Source organism: Quercus suber, unplaced genomic scaffold (assembly GCF_002906115.3).
Source record: "Quercus suber isolate HL8 unplaced genomic scaffold, Cork oak 2.0 scaffold_281, whole genome shotgun sequence".
In the NCBI taxonomy this organism is placed as follows: domain Eukaryota; kingdom Viridiplantae; phylum Streptophyta; class Magnoliopsida; order Fagales; family Fagaceae; genus Quercus; species Quercus suber.
The window spans coordinates 547,726-574,497 of NW_027069737.1; the positions used below are offsets into that span (position 1 = coordinate 547,726).

A 26,772-nucleotide genomic window follows, 5' to 3' on the forward strand; every position below is an offset into this window, starting at 1 on the left:
TTATAGTACGTTTGTTTTGTTTGATTTTATCATCACATTTAATTAGGATAATATTCATCATATTGTATAAATATCAAATGTTTTCTTAAAAATCCTATTGTGTTTCATAATTTCAAATTGTATTCAGTATTCTATGTATTGTTAGATTTGTCTAGTATCTAGTTGTTGACCCGAGCTTTGCAATTTTTACATTTTTTTTTTTTTTTTTATGTTGCTGTAAATTTGTAAATAATAGTCTTTATATTTATAGATAACTAACTTTTTTTTTTACATAAATTTCAAAAATAAAAATAAATATTATCAAATGGTCGAATTTCATTGCTAACAGAAGTTTGCATTTGAACAATAACAACTAAAACAAGAAGAATTCAAGCTTAGCAGATCTTATTTCTCTTTGCCAAATGCACGTTTAATTATATCCTCTTTCGGTCACAGCACATAAACAATCCGCAAACTGCATTCAAACACAAAGATTGAAGCTAAAACTTAAATAATGTATTGATCAAACTCACAGTACTACAGGATAAATTGATCTTTATTAGAGATTTCTTCAAATAAGGTAAACCTTAATTGGTCCTTAGTCAGAACCTCAATCCTCCAAAATTTTCTTTACAAGTTCCAATTACATACGTACAACTGCATGCCTATAAACAAAAAGGCCAAATATACTACAACTGCATGCTACAAGTTCCACTTTCGGTAGACAAGGGTGCAAAAAATTCAACAAGGAAATGGAATAATTTAAGAACATATATATATATATATATATGTGCGGCTGGCGGAGGCTTCAACATCCAATCTAATCTCTTCCAAAAAATTTACCACCCTAAACCGCTCACCAAATTGAAAGCAATCCTACTAGTTCTTTTCACATTGCTACAATTGCAAGCCCGTGCCATTGACATTGCCATTAAACACAGTAGTCAAATGTCCAACTCTTAAACCAACCTTGCTTGCAAAATCTTCTCTGCAATTGTAAGATATTGATGGCTTGGCCTCAAATCCAACTGATCTTTTTCCAGCAACAGCCTCACCATATTGTGCATTTTTTGAAGGAACTTCATTGGTGGTCCGCTTGTAATTACCAAACCACTTTGCCTGCATGTAACCATTTCTTCTCCACGGTGGTACATGCAAGTCCACGCCTTTCATGGACTCTTTAATAGCCCTGCACATCAGCTTCACAATCTTCTTTAGCTCTTCCACTTTGCCCACAAATATCCTTGGGAAAACATTGAGCAATGAGGCATATTGATCAGTGGGACGAGCAATTTCAAATTGTCTGTCAAGTGAAACTTCTACTATGTAGCGGTTTCCATTTACATTAACATCAATGTATTCATAATTCCCGGATGGGAATCGTCCAGTTTTCTCCCACTTGGATTTGCAAAGGCCTGCACAAAATGGGGTTCATGTAATTAGAACATATAACAACACTGCAATACCAATACAGCATAGAGCATTTACTACTAAAGAGTAAAGACTTACAAACATACATAATAATGAATACAATTATATGCCAAATCAATTACATAATAACTATTTTTCTTTTAATAATGTTTTGTTTTTCTTGTATTTAAAAGTTAGAGTAAGATTTAAGTACAGTACTTAGGTGCTGTTTCTTAAGATCCTCTTTTAAAATTCTATCATGTAAATTTTTTAACATAGAATGAAAGTATTTTTTTTTTAGTTAATTAGAGCTACATGATTGAATTTTAAGAGATGAACTTAAAGAACAACACCTAAAATATTGTATCTAATGGCCTGTTTAGATGGAGGGGGGAGTGGAGGGGAGTAAAGTAGTGTTAACTAAAAATAAGCTAATTTTATGCTAAATCTACTCTACTTTATCTACTCTCCCTCCCCAATCCAAAAAGAACCATAAGTTTTGTCCAAAAAGTTAATTCATCAATTTGAAAATCAAGTCACTAAATTTTAATATTTTATCACACCATTAATAAGACCTATTTGATGACACGTATGGACAACTCAGCCGATATAATCATAATCATAAGTTAATTTGCACGATTTTCGTGCGTACATATGAAACTATTTTTATAAGTAAAAGCCGAGATTTAATGATGCTAAATGACACTGTGCCTCATGATAATTAAGAATGTTACTAAATTCTCTCACAAATTCACGAGACCCATGCCATTCTTGATACGCAAGATTGACAACTCATCCAAATATTCTTGACATTATCCCTGAAAAGTAAACACACTACCTAATTATGAACCCGGATTTTAATGGGACCCTTAGCTGTAACTTGCAATTGTTTTTTTTTTTTTTTAATCTACTTTGTGATTAAGTTATCTAAAAAAATAAAGTATCTTAAAGACAAAAAATTTCTAAGAATTATTTTGCAAATATAACAAGTTATGATTAATAAAATTCTACTTTATATGCGTTTCTTACTAATATCACATTTATTGTAAAATAATAATCTTTGAACTAAAAAAAACTATTCCAATAGTTCCTAAAAAGAGTTGTTATTTTATTTATTTATTTATTTTTTTGGGTTAAGATTGAAAGTCAATGGAGGTATTGAAGATGCAAAGAAAAACAAGAGAAAAATCCATAATTTCATATGGTACTAACCAGCATCGAAACCGCTGTCACGTAAACGAGCCATCAGTTGTCGTTTAAACCCAGTGGACGACATGTCGCCGATAAGCCCACTAGCAAATTCAACCTCAGCACGAATTTTTTGCTTCACATCACGATCACTGTCATCTTCATCATTGGAACCAAATAGATTCTGAAGCATATCCTTAGTTTCAGAATCAGACCAATCCGAATGCTCATGTTGGTCTTTTTCCTTTTGCTGCTGATCAACTTGATCATCATCCATATAGAAAACTACTCTGCCATCTCTTTCAATGAACGACTTGACAAGATCTGACAAATCAGTGAGACTCTCTGCTGCTGGTGAGTGCTCGCTCCCACTGCTCTCGCAGAGTCTAACCCGTGAAGACGCGTCGTTGAATGCAGCTGCTACCCTCTCAAACCTCACAGGAATTCTAGCCATTGTAAATGTGTTTGATTAAAAATAAAATAAAAAAAAACCCCAAACACACACTTATATCCAATACCCTTTTGTCAAAAATATCTCTTTTTTCTTTTAATGGCTCACTACTAATAAGAAGCTCTTTTGACAGAGAACGATATGTGAAGAAGACAGAGAATAGAAGAGGCTAATGGGTTTAATATATAGAAAAACAAAGAATGAAAGAGAGAGATGTGGCTTTTGGAAGTATGGTGTGGCTATGTTGTGATTGTGGCGATATGATGTGTACATAAAAGACGACCTTTTTTTGGAATAAGAGAGAGATGACAACAGATGGAGTTATAATTGTATAATTGTAATGTTAACGGCGTTATATATATAGAGAGAGAGAGAGAGAGAGAGAGAGAGAGAGTATGTGTGAGCTAGCGAGTGTTGTTGTGAGAATTTTTAGTTAACATGTATGTGGGCTAGTTTCAGATTCTTATTAATGAACATGGCACGGTTTTGTGTCTAGGTTCGAGCTTTTGTGTGAATTACATTGGGGTTGTGTACAGTTAAGCAAATGTTGCTAATTAATTAATTAATACTGCTTCACTAATTGAGTGGACCCCAATTGGTCTTCGATTGGTGGGGTAAGTGTTCCATTATAATTTGATTTTTGCTATCTCATTTGGCTTCTCTAGCACATTTAATATATTCCCTGAATAATTCTGTCTCATCAACCTGCAAAAAGAAGGAAAAGAAAAGAAAAGCACATTATAGAATGTAGAATTGAAGAATTTTAGGGAGTATTTGGTACATGTATTTTGTTATTTAAAAATATGTGTGACAATATATGTTAGTAAAAAAGTAAATAAAAATACTTGTAATATTGTTTAAAAATTAAAAATGTATATTTGAGTAGCTGTACCAAACAACCTTTAATCTCTAAAATTCGCATAATTCTCTTGTGTTTCTTTTTTAGAAGGCTAAGCCAGACTTTATCAGTTACAAACGATTGGCATATACCTCTTTTATGCTAAAAACCATTAGTTTTACACAAAACCACAGATTTAAGTAGTAACCACTTGAATCTGTGGTTTTGTGTCACTTGAAGTAACCACTTGAATTCAAAATCTATACTTTGTTGACCAAGTTAAGATTGGCGGTTCTTGATGTGTGTCACTTGGGAACTGCACAGCTATCCATCTGTGTGTGGTGATACACAGTAACTTTGTTCCATTTGACGCTGTTTCAACGGTGTTACGTACTTGGTGCCCAATGCAAAAGTAGATAAGAAAGCCATGCCATGAATGTGTGTGCATGTGTGACCAAACGTGAGCTATAGCTCACCAGCACAGGCTTACACGTGGCGATTGCATTAAATTGATAGGTTGATTTTTTATCGGTTTTGCCACGTCACACATTAAGTTAGACTTGGATGTGATGTGGAAAATAGTCGCGGAGTCTCCTTCGGCGTCCAAGCTGCCTTGAGTTTATTAGAGTGAAAAAAAAAAAAAAAAGAGTATGACCAGGTTCAGTGTACCTTGTATGTGTCTAGGTTCATTGAATCTTTTTTTTTTCTCTTTTTGATTGAAGGATCTGGTTTCTGTCCCGTGGCACTGGCACTGGACACATTGAATTACAGATTGGAAAGTGTGTAAGATTTCCTCAAACTATATCTGTTTTTAGCGTAAAAAATTCAATCAGGGGAGTGGTTTCTGTCCAGTGGCCAATGCCACTGGACACGTTAGATTGCATATATATGTTTGAAATCCAACGTGTCCAATGGCAATTGCCACTGGACACAAATCACTCCCCTGATTGAATTTTTTACGCTAAAAACAGACATAGTTTGAGGAAATCTTACACACTTTCTACCACGTGTGAGAATAACAAATTATTTTTAGTGGGTGAGAAAAATTAAAATAATAATGGGTCTATATGTCCACTAGTTAAAACTTATAATATATATTTATATATAGGCGATTAACTAAAATTCAACCATGTGATTGTACTTAACTAAAAATTAACTTCCATTTCATGAGAAAAAAGCCCCATGACTGAATTTTAAAAGGAAATCTAAAAAACAACACCTAAATACTGTAACTAAATTTTATCCTTTATATACTGTGTCAATATTACTTTTGCTGAAAATGTGTACAATTAGTAATGCTATTATGCTATGTCCTAACCAGCAGCCACTCTCTCACCCCTAAGATGGAAATAACTGACTTTTTTTTTTTTAGTAACAAACCATTTTGTACACATTTTGCCACAATTGGCTTAGGTGTTAACTGGTTAATTGGATTACTTTACTTCAGTGACGACTCTAAATTTTTATTTAGGGTAGTCATTAAGGACATTCATATTTGTCCGTATAAAATGGCATAAGGGCCAACTTTTGTACAATCAACCACAAAAATCATCCACATCAACTTACGTATTATTGTGCAAAATGCATTTGTAATTACAGTAATTGTTCATATGCAAATTTTTTTTTTAACACTTTCTTTACTCATATATAGAGAGATGATTTGGGAGAGTAGTAAAAAATTGATAAAGAAATAATACTTTAATAAAATGTATTGTAAAATAGATGATTTAATGCAAAAAAATTTTGAAAAATGGTTATGTACTTTTTTTAAAAAAAAAAAAAAGGTTTTTATGCGAAAATAGATAAGAATTTTTTTCTAAGAATTTTTGTTGTTACTCAACTTATTGATTTTTGTTACTATTTTTATCAATATAGGACTTTGTAACTGCATTTTACAGTGTCCAATTTTTATTTATGGTAGACAAAAAATTCAAAAAAATTATATATAAATTTTTTTTTTCAAGGTCAGGGTGTTCAAGTGAATACCCTAACCATTACATGGAGTCGCCCCTACTTCACTTGCATATAAGTCCACTACTTAAAGCATTCTAATTACTAATTCACATATAACAAGTTGTGGCAAAATATGTGTTAAAGGGTATATAACTAGACTTTTTGAATAAGTAATTGAAAAGGAAACTGAAAGGTTCAAAGCATCGTGTAACAATGTCATAACTTCTTTAAGCTATAAGTATGAGAAGCTTGTCATTAATGTCCTTTTCATAGTAACATATTCAACTTTAAGATGGCTCTCCCCTTCTTTATTTATAAAGGAAAATTACACTTTACTACCCTAAATTATACACTAGATTACATTTTGTACCATAAACTATCCAACTACACACTTTGCACCATAAACTATCACACTTTGCACCCCAGTGTTATTTTTGCTATTATATTTAATAGAATCTTGTTGCATGTGACAAGCACATGCTTCTTGCTTAGGTGGAAAAAAGTTAAAAAACTGAAAACACCCATCTTCAAAATCAATTAAAACAAAACTCATCCTCTTCCCTAGATTCAGTTTCAAAATATTTAAATTTGCCTCTTTGATTCCATGGCAGAATTTATTCACAGTACCCCATCCACCTTCTCCAAATCATTGTTTGTTTTGTTTTCATCATTAGAACCTTTGCCTCTCTCACACACTCACCATCTAACAAGATTTCCCCCTAATATGTTGCTTGCCTTTGAAAAGGACCTTGACACAAAGGAATCCTTAACGTTGTAATCTTTGAATCACAGTCCAAGCCCATATCAGTGGAAAAGCTCTTTTATTATTTTTGAAGCTAGACAGAACATAATATTTCTCTTTCTTTTTATATTAATATAGCTCATTCTTTTATCTCAAAAAAAAAAAAAATATATATATATATATATAGCTCATTCTTCCTTTTAATGTGGGTTAAGGTGAATCTTTGAAGATTTGTTTCTTATAGTTTTTCAATATATCAATAATACATTCTGTGGCTCAGTTTTCCAATCCGGGCATAGTTTTGAGGGTAAATTTAAATATTTTAAAACTGAATCTAGGGAAGAGGATGGACTTTGTTTTAATTGATTTTGAAGAAGGGTGTTTCAATTTTTTAACTTTGTTCCACCTAAGCAAGAAGCATGTATTTGTCACATGCAGCAAGATTCTGTTAAATATAACAGCAAAAATAACACTAGGGTACAAAATGTGATAAGTCTGATAGTTTAGGGTGCAAAGTATAATCTCGTGCATAGTTTATGATGGTAAAGTGTAATTTCCCCTATTTATAAAGGGTTCATGTGTTTCATAGTAGGTAGTAAAATATCATACTGCTAGTATTATTATTATTATTATTATTATTATTATTAAATAGAAAAAAAAATTGATTTAATTTACTGCAAAATATCTCAAGGCAGAATGCATTGCTTGGTTCAAGGCTGTGAAATGTACTCTTAAGTCTTAACAACACATATGTTGGCATATGTTTTTTGTTTAGGGGCCAGAAGGAGCAAGCCTTTTTGAATTTTTGTTTCTCTTTTGGGATTAAAGTATAAGAGAAAACATTCACTCTTCCTATTAGTAGGGACTAGGACACCTCGATGAAGATACATTGCACATAATTTGTTTTGTAGTCTTTGTTTTCATTTTTTTAGAAAATTTTGTTTTGTAGTCTACTAACATACAAATATTTAGGATCTCTATTAATATATATATTGTTTCCACAACACAGCTTGTGTGAGTATAGTATGTCTATTGTGAATTGTCCATTGGTCAATATTATCATCATACACTGAAAATCGTCAAGGTGATTTCATTTACATCCTACCAATAGAATAAGATTATGGGGTTATTTGTTCTATTGTAAATATAATATGCTCAAATTCTTATTCAACAATAAATTTAGCTATCACAAAATTTCACACAATTGTTTACGTGTTTTTTATTGATGTATAATAAAATTGGTATCAATAATAGGCCTATTTTCTAAAAACCTTTGCATCCCTACTTAATTATATCAATCAAGTCAATTTCTTTAAAAATACCCTTTCCAAAGTACTAATTGCAATGAACTAGTCAGCTTCAAGAATGAGCACATAACCATTTTTAGGGCTAGATACATTCCAACACTTCTTTTACTCATATGGCGGCTGACTTGATCCTTTGCTATTAGCGGAAGAAGTCCATGATTAAGCCATTGTTTCATAATTATAATTTTTTTTTTTTTTTTTTGATGTCCTCCTAATCTATACTTTTTGTCCACTTCTTCTTATTTAATTCCGTAAAAAATATTAAAAAAATGAATTCCTTTTCCATTTTTGGATGATCACATGCATTTCTTTCATTAACCCAAAGAGCAATCCAAAAATCTGGGTTCATACTTAGGCCCAGAACGAAATTGGGTCACATGTTTACATAAAATATAAAAATAAAGGTTTCCTACTTTCCTTTATAGGTTTGGGCCACAGCTCACATTGCTTAAGCCAGGCCTGCATTTTTAATTTGAGGGTCCATAATGGGTCCGAATATCATGCATAAGTACTTTTTACACATAGGTCACACCGATAGAGCAAAAAATTAGCGTATTTTTTGAGAATCAGTTAAAAAAAAGCCTTTAAAATTTAAAAAAAAAAAAAATTAGAATTCTGTCTTAGATAAAATAAAATAAAAAAACTTGTTTACTTAATAAATTACAGGTGATCTGATCCTATCATTGACTAGTTAATAAAAAATTGAAACTCTATAATATCAACTTGAATTATTATAGTATATTGCTAAGTTTAATATATATATATATATATAAGAGTTATACTACATTTGTGTCTTTTTTTTTTTTTACTCGCAAAATATTTGTACATGTTCCCTTCTTAAATAGGTTGTTTGAACGTTTATACTAATTAATTTTGTTTGATAATAATAATATGAATTAAAATTAAAATAATTAGTAACAACAAAATTAAAATTTAGCCAAAACAAATAAAATATAGAATACCATAATTCTTTTGTTGTCAATCTTCCACTTTCACCATTTCGTATCATATCACATGTTGCACATGCATAATATGACTTACACATTATACTTATCAAATATATATATATATATATATATGACTTACACATTATACATTGTTTGATGTACTTTTTCTATTTGCACTCAATAAGTACATTAAAATGATTAATAGATCCTATTCTAAGTGAAACTCTAAAGCGCAAGCTTCTAGAATTTTGAAATACTATCCAATTAAAACTCAATAGCCAAAAAGTTTCAAGAAACTTAAAAGGAGTTTATTATTTGATTAATTAACATTATTCTAGTAATAATCGATTATGATAATTGGTTTTGATAAACATCTATCTTAAACGTTACATAACGTAAGTAATATCTATCTTAAACATAAACATATGTATAAATATAAATATATGGACTAAACATTTATGAGAAAGAATTGATTTTAATGTTCACTCCATATACATAATTTTCTTTTTTGATGTTCCACATATATAATTAATATTGTTTTATTTAGGGTAAATTCCACTAACATATCTTGAAGTTTGAGCAAATACCAACTAGGTCCAAGACATTTCAAAATTGACCAATTTGGCCCTTAAAAAACAATTTAATCCCTAACCCGTTACCCAGTTTTCCTCTCTCTCTCTCTCTCTCTCTCTCTCTCTCTCTCTCTCTCTCTCTCTCTCTCTCTCTCTCTTTCCTTTCTCTCTCTCTCCTCTCTCTCTCTCTCTCTCTCTCTCTCTCTCTCTCTCTCTCTCTCTCTCTCTCTCTCTCTCTCTCTCTCTCTCTCCAGTTCCTACACTATGTTTCTCTCAAGCCACTCCTCTCTCATCCCTCTTTGTCCAAGCCGACCCTTCTCTATGACCCACCCTTTCACTATCTCTTTGTTCTCTCAGGAAATGGCAATGGTGTGCTCTTAGGCAACAGCAGTAATGGGTTTGTTGTGGGTTTTTAAGTTTTTGTGGCTAGTGGTGGTGGTGGTTCTAATCTGGGGTAGATTTGTAGTAGGGTAATTGTGGGTTCTTATGTTGTGATGTGGTGGGTTGGTTTGCTATAGGTTTTTATGGATTTTTTTGGATTTAGGTTTTGTTGGAGGATTTGGGTTTATTGCTATAGGTTTGGTTGGGGTTTTTAGCCGGTGGTGGTGGTGGGCAATCTAGGGTGGATTTGCAGTGGTGGTGGTTGTGGGTTTTGATGTGGTGGTGGGTTTGTTATGGATTTTTGGGATTTGGATTTTGTTTGATGATTTGGTTTTTGTTGCTGTGAGTTTGGCTAGGTTTTATGGTCGATAGTGGTTTTTGGTGGTGGTGGTGGTAGTGGGTTTTGATATGGGGTGGATTTGCAATAGGGGTGATGGTAGGTTGTGATGTGGTGGTGGGTTTGCTATGAGATTTTTGGATCTGGGTTTTTGTTTAAGGATTTAGGTGGGTAAAATTAGGTTGTTAGTTTGCTATAATAGTGGTTGGGGCTGATCTGAGATTAGAGAGATTAGGATGATTGAAAAGAGGAGAGAAAGGGAACGCAAGAGAGAGAGTCACAGTGAGAAGAGAGAGAATTTAATAAAGGGTAATGGGGTTAGGGATTAGCTTGTCTTTTAAAGACCAAATTGGTCAATTTTGATATGTTTTGGACCTGGTTGGTATTTACCCAAATCTTAGGATATGTTAGTGGAATTTACCTTTTTATTTAACTAAAAATATTGTATTGACAAAGGATATATTATTTTCTAACACGTATTAGATATAAATAAATTTGAGAAATTGGTACACAAGTAAATGAAGGCTTGTATAAATGCTCTTAGATACTTACCAAGTTTAAACATGTAAGAATGTTTTTTTTTTTTTTTTAAAAAAAAAAATCTATTTTAACCAAAGAATCATAAATAAAAGATCGGGAGGGAGAGATCAAGAGCGAGGTGGGTGTTCTTGGCAGCCCCGCTCCACTCCAAAAGGAGGATCAAAGAAACTTGAAAATGCCAAATTTCCAAAACTTGAGCTCTTTTCTTCATTTTTCACTTTCCACCAAGTAATCATTAATCTCACACATCTAGATATCAAAGCCAATACAATAATAAGTTTTGTGACAAGTAAATCTGCAACAAAACCCACTAAGATTTCAATGGCATTGTTTCCAATATCTTTGTAACAGTTCAATTTCATCGATAGCATCATTTGTCAATTTACTGCCATAGTTTGAGAAAGGTGCTCTCTAAGACATCATTCAACAACATGCCGCAATGATTAGACCCCAATCCCCATAGCTTTGTGGGTTAATTGTGTGTTTGATTCTATTTTCTGAGTATGAAAAGAGATGAGTTTTTTTTTTTTTTTTTAATTTTTTTTTAAGAATAGAGGAGAGATAAATAGGGATAGGGAGGATAACTCAGTTAATCAATTTTAGTTATTATTAGAAATGATAGGAGTAAGACGTATTCACAAATCACGTCATTCCTCTAATTTGCTTTCTGATTTTTTTTTTAATAATAATTTTTCTAAAATTAAGAAATAAATAAAATTGAAATATTAACTAAAGTCCAAAACAACTCTGTTTTGGTAAGTTAACGACAGAAATTAACAACATATTAATTGAGGACTTAATTAGGAAGAAATAAAACTTAAAGAATTGAAATGACAAAACCCGAACTTAGAAGAATTGAAATGAAAAATTGTGAAACTTAAAGATAGGTTTTGCATTTTGGCATAAAGTTTATGGTTAAGTATATGTTTATGTTTAAAAAATTTTTTATTAAATTGAATCAATATTAACAAATATCAAGTGCAATTTAATGCTTTTATGATTTGATTTTGCTCGTAAAAGTTTAAATACTTTGGAATATAGGCTTAAATTATGGGGCATACTAGTAGTATTTGTGTGTTTTGTATTAGATGCATTGACAATAAGTTATTTATTTTTTGAGTTTTATTTTTCCAAAAGAATTTGGGATATTTTTATAATGTTTTGTCTAGTTAATGATTTTTTTTTTTTTTTTTACAATTTAAAAAAAAAAATACAATTAGGTAAATAGTTTATTATTATTCAAATATTTCAATAAACTTATACAACATGAAAATATCTCCAAAAGTTGAATATATTATTATCATTCAAGAAGACTAATAATTTAACCATTGCATAACACAATTTGATTTCTTGACAAATGTTGTGTGAATCATGAAATAGAAATATCATGGATTATTTTCTCGTAGACAGCGCAAGAGAGGGTCCAATATCTAGCAAAAGAAATTCTTGCCATTGGTTTCAAAGTGTTGCCTAAGTTTGTAATCGTAATTTTCTTTGGAGCTCTTCATCTCAAAGGGAGAAGGTTTATTTGGTTGTTATGAACTAAGTTCTTTCTTTCTTTCTTCTTCTTCTTCAAAAAAAAAAAAAAAAAAAAAAAAAAAAAATTTTTTTTTTTTTTTTTTTAACATGTTAGCTGCAACTTTGATCTTAACCTTATCATGTCATAAGTTATGGCGAACTTAGAGTACTTAAGGTTTATACTAAAAAAATGTGTCAAGTTTACACATTTTTATCCAAAATCTAATCACACCATACAAATATTTTGGATGAGAAGTCTATTAATGTATTGTTTCCACAACATAGCTTGTGTGAGTGTGACTATTGTGACTTGTCCATTGGTCAATATCATCATCATACACCGAAAATCGTCAAGGTGCTTTCATTTATACATTCTATCGATAGAATAAGATTACGAGGTTGCTTGTTGCATTGTAATGCTCAAATTCTTATTCAACGATAAATTTAGCATCACAAAATTGTACACAATTGTGTAAGTGTTTTTTATTAATATATAATAAATTTGGCATCAATAATAACTCTATCTTCTAAAAGTAATATTTATCTAAGAAACGTTGTATAAAACTTTTGCATCCCCACTTAATTATATCAATGAAGCAATTTCTTTAAAATACACTTGCAAAAGTACTAATTGCAATGAACTAATCAGCTTCAAGAATGAGTATATAACCATTTTTAGGGCTAGATAAATTCCAACAGTTCTTCTTTTACTCATTTGGCGGCAGACCTTTTTTTTTTTGGGGTAAATATTTGGCGGCAGACTTGATCCTTTGCTATTATCGGAAGAAGTCCGTGATAAAGCCATTGGTTCATAATTATAATATTGATATATAACATCCTCCTAATCTATACTTTTGTCCTCTTCTTCTTATTTAATTTCATTAAAAAAAAAAGTATCAAAAAATGGAATGTCGATTTCACTACTTACAACTTACCACGTAGACAAATTGTGAAAAATGTTCTGTTAATAGACTGACTTACTCACTTTTGGATGATCACTTTTTTTTTTTTTTTTGGAGATAAAAGGTAGTGATCACATTTCTTTCACTAACCCAAAGAGTAATCCAAAAATTTGGGTTCATACTTAGGCCCGGAACGAAATTGGGTCATAAGTTTGTATAAATAAAAGATTTCCTTTATAGGTTTGGGCCACAGCACAATATAGCTTAAGACAACCTGCACCATTACTATGAGGGTCCATAATGGGTTCGGCCATCATACATAAGTACTTTTTACACATGGGCTGCACCGACACAGGAGAAACGTAAACGTATTTATTGCATAATTAGTTAAAATCAGGGATGGACTAAGGAGGGGGCTCGTAGGGCCTGGGCCCAAAAAACAATTTTTTAGTAATTTAATTTTCAGTAAAAATTAAAAAATTTAGACTTGGGCACCCAATGTTTTGTAGCTTGGTCCCTTCCAAAATCATGAATCATCAACCTAGCCCATGTAAATCTTAAAAAAAAAAATGTAAAAAAAACAATAGTGTTCTATGTATTAAGAAATTATACTGTTTTGAGTCTTTTGTTTTTGTTGGTAGATGATTGCATCTTAATATATTAAGAAACAATGATTTTTGTGTATTTGTCTTAGTTGAAAGTTTCTTAGTACTATATAGATGTGTATTTGAATTTTTTTTAATTTTTTTTCGCTTATCTTTGACCCCCCTTAGCTTAAAATCCTGGATCTATCTTTTAAAATTCTTTTTTTATTTTATAGGATCAATTAAAAAAAATCCTACAAAATTGATAAAATAAAATTATATTTTAAACCCAATTTACTTTTTCTGTGATTTCTAATAGTTTTTTATACAATTTTTTTTAATTTAAAATAAAGATAAAATATAAAATTTAGCTTCTATATTTTACCATGATTAATTTTAGTCCTCTAAGTTTCAAATTTATTCAATTAATTTATCTCCATCAACTTTTGTCAAATATTGCAATTAATTTTCCTAATTTTAACTTGTTTTTCAAAATTTTTATTTAAAAAAATCCCATTAATGATTGAAAAATAATTTTTAGATTTTAAAAAAAAATTATCTAATGTTAACGAAGAGGACTTAATTAATAAACTTGAAATTTAGAGGATTGAAATGAACAAAATCAAAGTTAGAGGATTGAAATGAATTTTATCCTTATACACTCTAAAGTAGATATCTTAGATAAAAATCTTTAAAAAAAAAAATTACTTAATAAATTACAGATGATTTCATCTTATTATTGACTAATTAATAAAATAATAATAATATCTTAGGGGAGCTTGGTTTGAGTAAATTGAAACTCTATAATATAAATTTGAATTATTATAGTATATTGCTATATTTAATTTCTATATAAGATTTATACTATATTGGTGTCTTTTTTTTTTTTTGGGCTCACAAAATATTTTTACATGTTCCCTTGTTAAATGGGTTGTTTGAACGTTTATACTAATTAATTTTGTTTGATAATAATAATATGAAATTAAATTAAAATAATTAGTAACATAGCTGTGGGAGTAAGGGCCAAAATTTGTATATTGAGCCTTGGGCCTCATCTGAGGGCAGGGATATGTCCGAGGAGGACTAAATGATTGAGAGGGGCACCGAAGTATAGAATTGCATAAGGAAAGAACGGAGGAATATAGTCCGAGAAGGATCTCCTTCTCGGATATGACGAATATTGATCAATTTTGTATTTGGACGATTTGGGTGACCTTCCAAGAAGTTTCGACGATAAGAATGAGATCCAGGCACGTACAAAGGCGATAGGAACTTATAAATATCTAAAAAAAAATGCTACCACCGCATTAAATGCACTGCAGCAACTTTCCTGGTCGCATTTATGTGGAGAAGACCCCTGAACAGTGTAGTCTCAGTTATCACCACTCACCAAAAGCCAAAAAGGATGTCTGATGAGACATGCACTCAAGTGAAGGCCTAGATGATTAACAAGTATAGGATTAAGATGGTCTGGAAAGAACTACATAAGGGAAAAATGTCCCGTGAGGGGGGGGGGGGTCAGAAAAAGAAGAGAGAAAAAAGAGAAAATGAATTACTGTAGCACTAAGAACTGTATTAACTTTCAGAACTATTGGTTTAATTCATAATCCATCTCCTCAGACAATCATTTCATCAAGTTTTACATGTGTTTCATGCTTGTTCATCCTTGAAATCCATACTAGCCATTGTCCAATTCACCAAAAACCTAGCTCTTTCACCCATTCTCTACAAATTTATTGTACTAGGCTCATTGGGCCTATATCCCATATCCTTAGGGCTTGTGCTACAAATTGTGACCCTACAATTGGCGCCTTCTGTGGGAAGAGCTTGTATTATAGTAAAAGCAACGGTCAACTATGGCAGAACCAGGTCTACAACAAGCAGAGTCGAGAGAATCTCAACATGGTGACCCCTTTCTTAACCTAGAGCGGAGAGGTGATCATGAAGGAAGTGTCCACCCTGTACGTACAGACAGGAGCCAACCTCGAGGTGGAAGCCATATCTCCCATGCAGAGAACAACAAGATCATGCAACTGGAGATCGATCAGTTAAAAATAAAGCTACACCATGCAAGGAAGAGACAAGCTTCTCCGAATTCTAACATGTCTTTGATGACAAAAGGGACGTTAATTACAGGCGGAGGTCTTGAACTCCACCTAGTGAATCCTTCTCCTACGAAGATGAGCACCATCATAAGCGGCGGTTTAGAAGCCCGCCACATAGGGGCATAGGAAACGATGCTATGAGTAGAGCCTTAAACCAAATTTCTAAGTCACCTTTCACGTGTAAGATTGACGGGGTAAGTCTTCTTCGGCGTTTTCATTAGCCAACGATCAAAATTTACAACGAAAGAACAGATCCCATTAAACATGTGAGCCATTTCAACCAGAGAACGACTGTCTATTCTAAGGACGAGGCCTTGATGTGCAAAGTCTTCCCATCTAGTCTCGAACCCATTGCGATGAGATGGTTCAATGGCCTAAAGGCAGAGTCCATAAACTCCTTTCCTGAGCTCACTCAAGCATTTGGCTTTCGGTTTGCGACTTGCAGGAGAGTTCCTCAGTCGTTGGCTTCCCTCCTATCCTTGAGTATGCAAAATGGGGAAAATCTTAAAATATACTCTGATAGATATTGGGAGATGTTCAATGAGATTGAAGGTGATTTCGATGATGTGGCTATCAGTACTTTTAAGCTCGGCCTTCCAGCCAAACATGGTTTAAGAAAATCCTTGATTGGTAAACCCGTTACTAACATGCATCAACTCATGGATCAGATTGGTAAGTATAAAAAAGTTGAAGAAGATCAGCAGCAAGGGAAAGGAAAGGATAAGGTTATCCCTCAAGAGAGAAGGGATTTTAGGTCGAATCAGTACAGCAATAACAAACCACGTAAGGATTTTGCTGGGCAATCAGGATCAGCAAACCTTCAAGCAATCAACGCCGTGTTACGAGAGTCGGTGCATCAAGTTCTAGAGAAGATCAAGAATGAGCCATTCTTCAAACGGCCAAGCAAAATGGTGGGAAACCCTGAAAGGCGCAATCACAACCTATATTGCCAATACCATCAAGATCATGGACACACCACAGAGGATTGTAGGAGTTTGTGGGATCACCTAAACTAGCTTGTTTACGAAGGTAAATTAAAACAACTTTTACACCATTCTAGTGGTTCGAGTGGCTAGACAAGCTCAGAATCTCGTAGAGATGATTCTTCCAAACCCCCCTTGGGAACAATAAATGTCATCTTCACTGCACAGGGGAGAACTGGATCCTGTCCGTCTAGGGTAATGTTCGTGGTTTGGTTATTTGCAGAGGACGCTAACCAAGATATGAAGAGAAGTAGAATGGAAATTCAACCTGTTTTAGGCTACTCGGATGAGGATAAAATCGGAACCATACAGCCCCACGATGATGCCTTGGTAGTTACCCTTAGGATTGGGGAGTATGATGTGAAGAGGGTGGTGGTGGACTAAGGTAGTGGGGTCAAGATAATGTATCATGACTTATACAAGGGGCTAAATTTAAAACCCGAGGACTTAACGCCCTATAGCTCTCCTTTGCTGAGTTTCGATGGGAAGGTCGTCATCTCAAAGGGCCAAATCCGACTACCTGTGCAAACTGGTCCAAAAGTAGTAGAGGTTGATTTCATTGTTATGGACGCATACTTACCCTACACCACGATTGTAGCCAGACCCTGGCTTCATACATTAGGGGCTGTTTCTTCTACTCTACACCAAAAGGTTAAATATCCATCTGAAGGCCAAGTTAAAGAGGTTTTAGGAGATCAATTTGTAGCTAGACAGTACTTAGTGGCCGCCATCCAATATAAACCCGAGGGTGAGTCCTCGGCCTCTGCTGGAGAGGATTTATAGCAGTTAAAATCTCTGGCGTTGTCCATTGATGACTCAGTCGAGTGGGCAAAATGCGAAGATTTGGTAAAAATTGTTATTGGCGATGATCCTGAGAAGTTCTTTTAGGTTGGGTCTTAATTACCCATTCAAGAGAGAGAGGTGTTGATAGAATATCTTAAGAGAAATGTAGATGTGTTTGCCTGGAATGCTTACGAAACCCTAGGGATGGATCCAGAATTCATTTGTCACCATTTGAATGTCAACCCATTGGTCACTCCCAAGAAACAACCTCCTTGGTGCCCATCCAAGGAACACTCTAACGCAATACGAGAGGAAATAACGAAGCTCAAGCAGGCTGGAGCTATTAAGGATTTTTTTTTTTTTTTTTTTTTTTAATCCTGAATGGTTAGCTAATACTGTGGTGGTAAAAAAGAAAAGTGGAAAGTGACGAGTGTGCGTATATTTCACAGACCTGAATAAGGTTTGCCCGAAAGATCCATTTCCTATGCCGAAAATAGATCAGTTAGTGGATGCAAATATAGGCCATTCTCAGATGAGCTTCCTGGACCCCTTTTAAGGGTATCACCAAATACCATTAGCCTTGGATGATCAAGAGAAGACTGCTTTTGTGACCCCTATTGGAAACTACCACTACAAGGTAATGTCATTTGGTTTGAAAAATGCAGAATTTACCTACTAAAGAATGATGACGAGGATGTTTGAGCCACAGTTGGGTAAGAATATTGAAGTCTACATCGATGACATAGTAGTGAAAAGGAAGGTAGTTTCTAAGCATGTGGGAGACCTTAGAAACATCTTTGAAGTTCTTAGAAAATATAAGCTGCGTCTATACGCTTCCAAGTGCTTGTTCGGCGTGGGATCAGACAAATTATTGGGCTATATGGTAACTCACAAGGGGATTGAGGTCAACCCCAACCAGATAAAGGCTATTAGCAGTCTGCAACCACTTCGAAATCCTACAGAAGTTCAGAAATTGACCGGAATGGCCACTACCTTAAACCAATTTATCTCTAGGTCAGTGGATAGATGCAGACCTTTCTTCTTGTTGATCAACAAGTGGAAAGAGTTTGAATGGACTAAAAAATGTACCTTAGCTTTCCAACAACTTAAAGAATATCTCACTCGGCCACCTATCATATCCAGTCCTGAATTAGATGAAGTCCTATTTGCTTACATCACTGTGACCCCTTACACTGTAAGTTTGGTATTGATACGAGTTTATCACGGTGTACTACGACCAGTTTATTATGTGAGCAAGTCGCTGCATGAGGTTGAGGTTCACTATCTTCCACTGGAGAAAGCTATCTTAGCGATAGTACATGGCACATGAAAATTGCCCCACTATTTCAAAACACATACAGTCACCATCCTCACCTAGCTTCCACTTAAAGCCATACTACGAAGTGCTGATTACATTAGAAGGATCGCTAAATGGGGCATGGTTTTAGGAGCTTTTGACATCAAATACATGCCACATATCTCCATCAAGGGCCAGGTCCTTGCGGATCTGGTGACCGAGTTTACTAAACCCTATTTAGAAGAAATAACGATGGCACAGACCATAGATGAAAAATCGGTTGGCATGATTTCTCAACGAGGTCCCTTATCTTGGGAAGTGTACATGGATGGTGCAGCGAATCATAAAGGCTTCGGAGTGGGGTTAGTGCTGGTATCCCCTAAGAAAATCACCATTGAAGAGTCATTGAGGCTGGACTTCTCAGCTACAAATAATGATGCCAAATATGAAACTCTACTGATGGGAATGACCATGGTTCAAAGAATGGGTGGAAAGGTAGTAGAGATGTTCTCGGACTCAAGGTTAGTCTTCAGCCAAGTAAAAGAAGAATTCGAAGCGAAAGATGAAAGAATGCAGGGGTACTTGAGTCAAATTAGATGCCTAAAATCAGAGTTCGAATCTTTCAACTTACTGCACATCCCAAAAAGTGAAAACACACATGCTGATTCCTTAGCCACACTTGTCACCTCCTTAGCACAGAATCTGCCTCGAGTTATCCTCGTAAAGGATTTGTTCAAACCCGCAGAGATGAGAAGAGAGACAGTCCAAGTCCACCAGATCAGAGCAGGGCCTAGTTGGATAGACCTTATAATTCTATTCTTAAAAAAAGATACTTTGTCTGAAGAAAAGTCAGAAGCTAACAAAGTATAGAGAAAGGCTACTCGATTCTAACTGTTCGAGAACCAGAAATTATACAAACATTCCTTTTTAGGACCATATTTGTTGTGTGTACATCCTGAGACAACCAAATCACTCCTCGAGGAGCTACATGAAGGAATTTACGGAAGTAATACTGGAGGTAGATCCTTGGCACATAGAGCCATCACCCAAGGCTAATGGTGGCCAAATATGCAAAGGGAGGCCTACGAATATGTGAAAAAATGCGATCAGTGCCAACGGTTTGCACCAAACATACACCAACTAGGGAGAATCCTTAATCCACTATCCAACCTGTTGCCACTGCTCAAAAGGGCTTAGACATTGTGGGTCCATTCCCCAAAGCAATAGGAAACAAGAGATATCTACTGGTCGGCACATACTATTTCACCAAATGGGTTGAAGCTGAACCTCTAGCAAACATCAGAGATGTGGATGCCAAGAGATTTGTCTGGAGAAACATTGTCACTTGGTTTGGGATTCCTCATACCCTTATCTCAGACAATGGCCTTTAGTTTGATAGCAAAGCATTCAGAAGTTCTTGTTATGCATTGAAAATTACGAATAGATATTCTACCCCTGATTATCCCCAAGGGAATGGACAAGCGAAGGCTGTTAATAAGGTCATAGTAAATGGATTAAAGAAAATGCTAGATGATGCGAAGGGCGAATGGGTGGAAGAACTGCCACATGTTCTCTGGACGTATAGGACTACACCTCGTAGGTCTACTGGGGAGACCCCCTTCTCAATGACTTATGGGGCTGAGGCTGTTATCCCTTTGGAGACTGGTTTCCCAATGTTGAGAACCAGTTCATTTAGTTCAAGTAGTAATAATGAGTAGTTAAAGAAGAATTTGGACCTGATTGAAGAGAGGAGGGAAAAATGCAATGATCCACTTAGCATATTATCAACATAAACTTAAATAGGGTTATGATGTTAACGTAAAGTTGAGGCTATTAACGCCTGGTGATCTAGTGTTAAGAAAAGTTGTGGGCGCGGCAAAGAACCTAACATGGGAAAAATTAGGAACTAATTGGGAATGACAATATTGTATCACCTCAGGGGCTGGCATTGAGGCATATTTTCTAGAAGATTTAGATGATCATGTAATACCACGTCCATGGAATGTAAACAACCTTAAAAGATATTATTATTAAGGAGTTTTTCCTCGATCAATATGTTTATCTGTTACATAAAGGTTGTATATTTTCTATCACTTCAACTTATATAAGTGTTTAAACTTAAACTCAGTCATGGCTGAAGTCCTTGGACCAGATGATATGAGTTGGTTAACACTCCATTACAATTTATATAAGTGTTTAAACCTAAACTCAATTATGCCTGAAATCCTTGGATCAAATGATATGAGTTGGTTAACACTTCATTACAATTTATATAAATGTTTAAACCTAAACTCAGTCATGCCTGAAGTTCTCGGACTAGATGATATGAGTTGGTTAACATTCCATTACAATTTATATAAGCGTTTAAACCTAAACTCAGTCATGGCTGAAGTCCTCGAACCAGATGATATGAGTTGGTTAACACTCCATTACAATTTATATAAGTGTTTAAACCTAAACTCAGTCATGCCTGAAGTCCTCGAACCAGATGATATGAGTTGGTTAACACTCCATTACAATTTATATAAGTATTTAAACTTAAACTCAGTCATGCCTGTAGTCCTTGGACCAGATGATAAGAGTTTAAACAAATCCTAAGTCATGTTAGATCTCTCGAACCACACACTTGGGTGAAATTAACACTTAGTGGCATTCTTTATAAGTGTTAGACAGAGCCTAATTCATATAAGTTCATTTAGACCAAGTACTTGGGTAAGATTATCATCACATAATCTATGTCTATATCCCACTAAGTACCAAAATATGTCTAAAATGGTAGCCTAATCCTTAGATTAATACCTTCGTATAAGGTAAGGTCCCTAGTGATTCATTGACTTGGCTGAGAGTCAATAGCATCTTAGGCTTTGCCCTTGGATTAAGAAGGAGGTTTCTTCTTCCCCTAGCCCTTACCTTTATCTTGGGGGCCCTCATCTCCTTGACCCTGGCCACCTGTTTAGTCATATGCCTTAAGAACTTCGGGGAGAGCAAGAGGAGGGGCTTGGTTAACTAATGGCTGCACTGATGCCTCTGGAGCTTGCTCGGGGATAATCAAGACCTGGAAGTTCACAAATTTCAGGATGGTAATAAACACTCCCAGGTAGCCTCAAGGCAGATTCTGTAGGGACCCCAGCAGCATCAAGGGCCTTACCCTAAAACACATCACAATATAACCCGCTTGCCCTCCTTGAAAATTTCGAACTGAGGCGTCCCAAGCAATGGGGGCACTCTCTATCTCCAGCTTGGGTGACCATATGCGCGGTGGTCGACGCACATTAGCCCTGAGAGGGTCCTCTCGGCTCTCAGCAGAAGAGGACCTTCTGCCTCACTGGTCTTTGACCACCTTCTATTGTTTATTGTCCTTTGAGGGACCTACCTTGCCTTCCTTAAGAATCTCATTTGGCCTCTTCTTCTTTAGCTCGGGGATTGGCTTCAGTCCGAGGTCAGTTGGAAGCTGAGGAGGGGGAGGAGGAAGGTTAGCCGAGGGCTGGGACTTATTTGTTTCTTTTGATGCAGACACTTTGTTTCTCGCCTTCATAAGGTCCCTTAGACTTTTACTATCTGCTTTCAAGGCCATTTCTTCTTCCTCTTCGTCTGAAGTGCCTTCCAAATAGGTGACCACAGAAGTTGGGGCATGAACACTTGAGTGTCTGTCCGGCTCTTCTTCGGCCTTTGATACTAAAATCACTTGTACTCTCTATGTTTCCTTTTCTCCGAATTGAAATTTATCAATTTCCTCTTCGAGTGAGGAACTAGAAGAGGCAACCCCTTCTCTAGACGCTACTACATCAAGGGGAACCTGCTGAACTGGGTGGGCGAGTAAGGGAACACCCTATGGGACCGGATGTGCTATTGGTGAAAGATCATACAAAGCAAAAAAATTAGGCCGAGACACATCGATCCGAGCTATCCGTTGATCACTCTTATAGCGTTGCCGACTTCTTGAAATTTGTTTGAAATAGGTTTGAAGTCCAAAATTAGATGGACGGCACGAAGTTGTCCGCCTTCACTTACAAAAATTTAGGATCTCAGCAAGTAGTTGAGGGCTGCAACGTTAGTTAAGCTGATTTGAGGAGCTACGTACCTTTTATTTGTTAATACCAAAAAAGAACTAAGCATAGTCAGAAACTTAAAGTCCATTGTTTAAAAAAAAAAAAAACAACAACAAATAAACAAACAACAAAACAATAAGACAAAAAGAAGTAAAACAAGGCCAAGGACAAAAAGCCTAAATCTATTGTTAGGGGACCTAAATCTAAGATATCCCACCTAGCTCTCCTGCTTGGGTTGGGCAATAAAGACCATCATGCCACACTCCCGAAGCAATTAGGTAGTCGCCTTTCATCCCCTTGTTAGATTTGGGGAGACAGGAGATGAGCCTAACAATATCGGATTGGGATTTAAGGTAAAATCCCACTCCTTTTTGTTTATGACACTCGTACATGTGGACCACATTGTGCCAAGCGAGCCCCAAGCCTAAATGCTGGTTCAGAGCATTGATACTGCCTAGGATCCTAAAAAGGTTGGGTGTACACTAGTGAGGATAAATCCTATGGTTACAAAGATATTCCCTTGTAATATCACCCATGGGGAGAGTCATTCCCCATTCTATGAAAGTTATTATAGGGATTATGACCTCTCCTACTTCTCGGTTAGTTGCTATTTCTTCTGGGGAACAATAACGCAGGGCAACCTCCTGCGGTATATGATATTCTCTCTTAAAAATATCTATCTTTGCAGGACTGTCCACTAGATACTTAAATCTACCAATTTTGGACAAATAAAAGGGAAAAACATTGGAAACGACAACTAGGGGAAATGAGAATTTGAAGGCCGAGGAGGTTGGCCGAGGAGAAAAAGAAGGGTTCGAAGAAATCAAAACTTACGCAGGAAAAGGTGAGTGTTGATCCTTGAAATCTTTAGAAGAACTCTCAAAGATCTCTAAAGAAAACAGGTCTTGTGAATTTGAATGCTCAAGTTCGCTGGAGAATTTGAAAGGTTGTAAAGTAAGGGAAAAATGATTTCTTGCAAGGCTTTACATAGAAGGCAAACAATGGGTGGGAGTTATCCCGCACAAACCCTAATGAAAAATATTGACCGTCAGATTAAGGCCTCACCGTTAGATGCAGGGAACATAACGCAGCCTGGAGCAATTAATGGCGCTTTGCGGATTCCGAAACGTCAGTAGCAATGATGATGCGCACAAAACTATACTCCCACACGTGTAAGCTCAGAGATTTTGATCCTATTAGCCCTTCATTTTGAAACAAATCAAAATCCCACTTTTTCTCCTTGGATGCGAGGGAAAAACCAGAATTTTGAGGGGCTATTATGGGAGTAAGGGCCCAAATTCGTATATTGGGCCTTGGGCCTTATCTGAGAGCAGGGATATGTTTGAGGAGGACTAAATGATTGGGAAAGGCACCGAAGTATAGAATTGTATAAGGAAAGAATGGAGGAATATAGTCCGAGGAGGATCTCATTCTCAGATACGACAAATATTGATAAATTCTATATTTGGGCAATTTGGGTGACCTTCAAAGAAGTTTCTATGATAAGGATGAGATCTAAACACGTACAAAGGTGATAGGAACTCAGAAATATCTAAAGGAAAAGTTGCTACCACCGCGTTAAATGCACTGCAGTAACTTTCTTGGTCGCATTTATGTGGAAAAGACTCTTGAACAATGTAGTCTCAGTTATCACCACTCACCAAAAGCCAAAAAGGATGTTTGATGGGACATGTACTCAAGTGAAAGCCTAGATGATTAACAAGTGTAGGATCAAAATGGTCTAGAAAGAACTACATAAGGGAAAAATGTCCCATGAAGGGGGGAGGGGGTTTCAGAAAAAGAAGAGAGAAAAAAGAGAAAAGGAATTACTGTAGCACTAAAAACTGTATTAACTTTCGACTCTATTGGTTTAATTCATAATCCATCTCCTTGGACAATCATTTCATCGAGTTTTACATGCGTTTTATGCTTGTTCATCCTTAAAATCCTTACTAGCCGTTGTCCAATCCACCAAAAGCCCAGCTCTTTCATCCACTTTCTACAAATTTATTGTACTGGACTCATTGGACCTATATCTCATATTCTTAGGGCTTGGGCTACAAATTGTGACCTTACAATAGCCAAATTAAAAATTAGCCAAAACAAATAAAATATAGAATACCATGATTCTTTTCATGTCAATTTTCAATTTTCACCACTTTGTATCATATCAAATGTTGCACATGCATAATGATTTACACATATTACAATGTGACTTACATATATTATACATCATTCGATGTACTTTTTCTATTTGCACTCAATAAGTACATTAAAATGATTAATAGATCCAGTTCTAAGTGAAACTCAATATAATGCAAGCTTCTAGAAATTTGAAATGCTATTCAATTAAATCTCAATAGCCAAAAAGTTTCAAGAAACTTAAAAGGAGTTTATCATTTGATTAACATTATTCTAGTAATAATCGATTATGATATTTGGTTTAGATAAATATCTATCTTTAAACATTAATTTCTTTATATTTTAAATATAAACATATGTATAAATATAAATATATTCTAAACATATGTGAGAATTGATTTTAATGCTCAATCCACACATAATTTTATTTTTTGATATTCCACATATATAATTAATATTGTTTTATTTAATTAAAAAATTGTATTGACAAAGGATATATTATTTTCTTGTACATATTAAATATGAATAAATTCGAGCAATTGGTACACAAGTAAATGAAGGCTTGTATAAATGATCATAGATACTCACCAAGTTTAAACATGTAAGAATTTTTTTTAAATCTATTTTGACCAAAGAATCATACATGAAAGTATATTGATTAATGTTTATGTACATTGTGAAATTTACAAATATTTAAATCAAGATGTTTGGTTAGAAACATCAATGAAGTGCATACCTTTCTAAATAAAATATGATAATTTCTTATATTAAAAAAAATCTCCAAAGAGTAATATTTTTCTCTATAATGAATTAATAGCTTTGAGTATTTAGTGTACAAATAACAATAATTATATTTATGTTTTAAAAAGGTGAGATATGATTCATCAAAAGAATATTATCACTTCAAGCTTAGAGAATGACAATCTCTTCGTACAAATGCCTTAATAGAATTATTCAGGTTCTATAATATTTTTTATTAAAAAAAAAAGTTCTATAATATTTTAAAGACACCTAAAAAAACTAAAAAAACGATATGTTCTGATTAAAAAAAAAAAAAAACGATATGTTGATTTGTTTATCCTATATTTCCTTCAATGAGAGGGAGAGAGAGGGAGAGGGTGGGAGTATGATTAAAAGAGAGTGACTAAAATGTTACTTATTTTTGGCTGCTGTACTAAGAAGGAATACGGAAGGCACCGACTTCGCAAACGTCCCGTGAAAGAAACATTATAAATGCCAAAATTCGAAATTGAGCTATTCCTTTTTCGTTTATTTCCAAATAATGGATAATCCCATTTATTTACCTATCTAAGCCAATACAAAAATAAGTTTCGTGGGAAGTAAATCTGCAACAAAACCTGCTATGATTTTCAAATGTATTGTTTCCAACATCAATTTTATCTGGTTGAAGCCTAAGGTTTTCTTCAGATCGTTGCTATAGGCCGAGAATAGTAACGAGTTTCTGGCTAAGGACATCATTAGGCAATATGCCGCAATGATTACACCCATAGATTTAGGGGGTAATTGTGAGTTTGAATTAATTTTGATTCTATTTTATGAGTATGAAAAGAGAGAAGATATTTTTTTTTCCTTTTTTAGAAGAGAGAGGGAGATAAATAGGAAGAGGATAACTCAGTTAATCAATTTTAGCTATTGTTAGAAATGATAGGAGTAAGACATATTAACAAACAACGTCGTTCCTCTAATTTGCTTTCTATTTTTATTATTAACATTTTTCCTAAAATCAAGAAATAAATAAAAAAG

The 26,772-nt window shown here is 34.5% G+C and overlaps 2 protein-coding genes across 2 annotated transcripts; one reads left to right on the forward strand and one right to left on the reverse strand.

Annotated features, from left to right (window-relative positions):
- Positions 1 to 517: 517 nt before the first annotated feature.
- Positions 518 to 3,358, reverse strand: LOC112007500 (uncharacterized). Its single transcript, XM_024039859.2, has 2 exons — positions 2,602 to 3,358; positions 518 to 1,394 (listed from the first exon to the last, which is right to left on the reverse strand). Exons 1-2 carry the CDS (start codon positions 3,029 to 3,031, stop codon positions 877 to 879), a joined length of 948 nt encoding a protein of 315 aa, XP_023895627.1. The 5' UTR covers positions 3,032 to 3,358; the 3' UTR covers positions 518 to 876.
- Positions 3,359 to 16,110: 12,752 nt separating this feature from the next.
- LOC112007430 (uncharacterized) lies at positions 16,111 to 17,121 on the forward strand. The gene is made up of 2 exons (XM_065781861.1): positions 16,111 to 16,747; positions 16,961 to 17,121. The coding sequence occupies exons 1-2, from the start codon at positions 16,111 to 16,113 to the stop codon at positions 17,119 to 17,121; spliced, it is 798 nt and encodes a 265-aa protein (XP_065637933.1).
- The last annotated feature ends 9,651 nt before the right edge of the window (positions 17,122 to 26,772 follow it).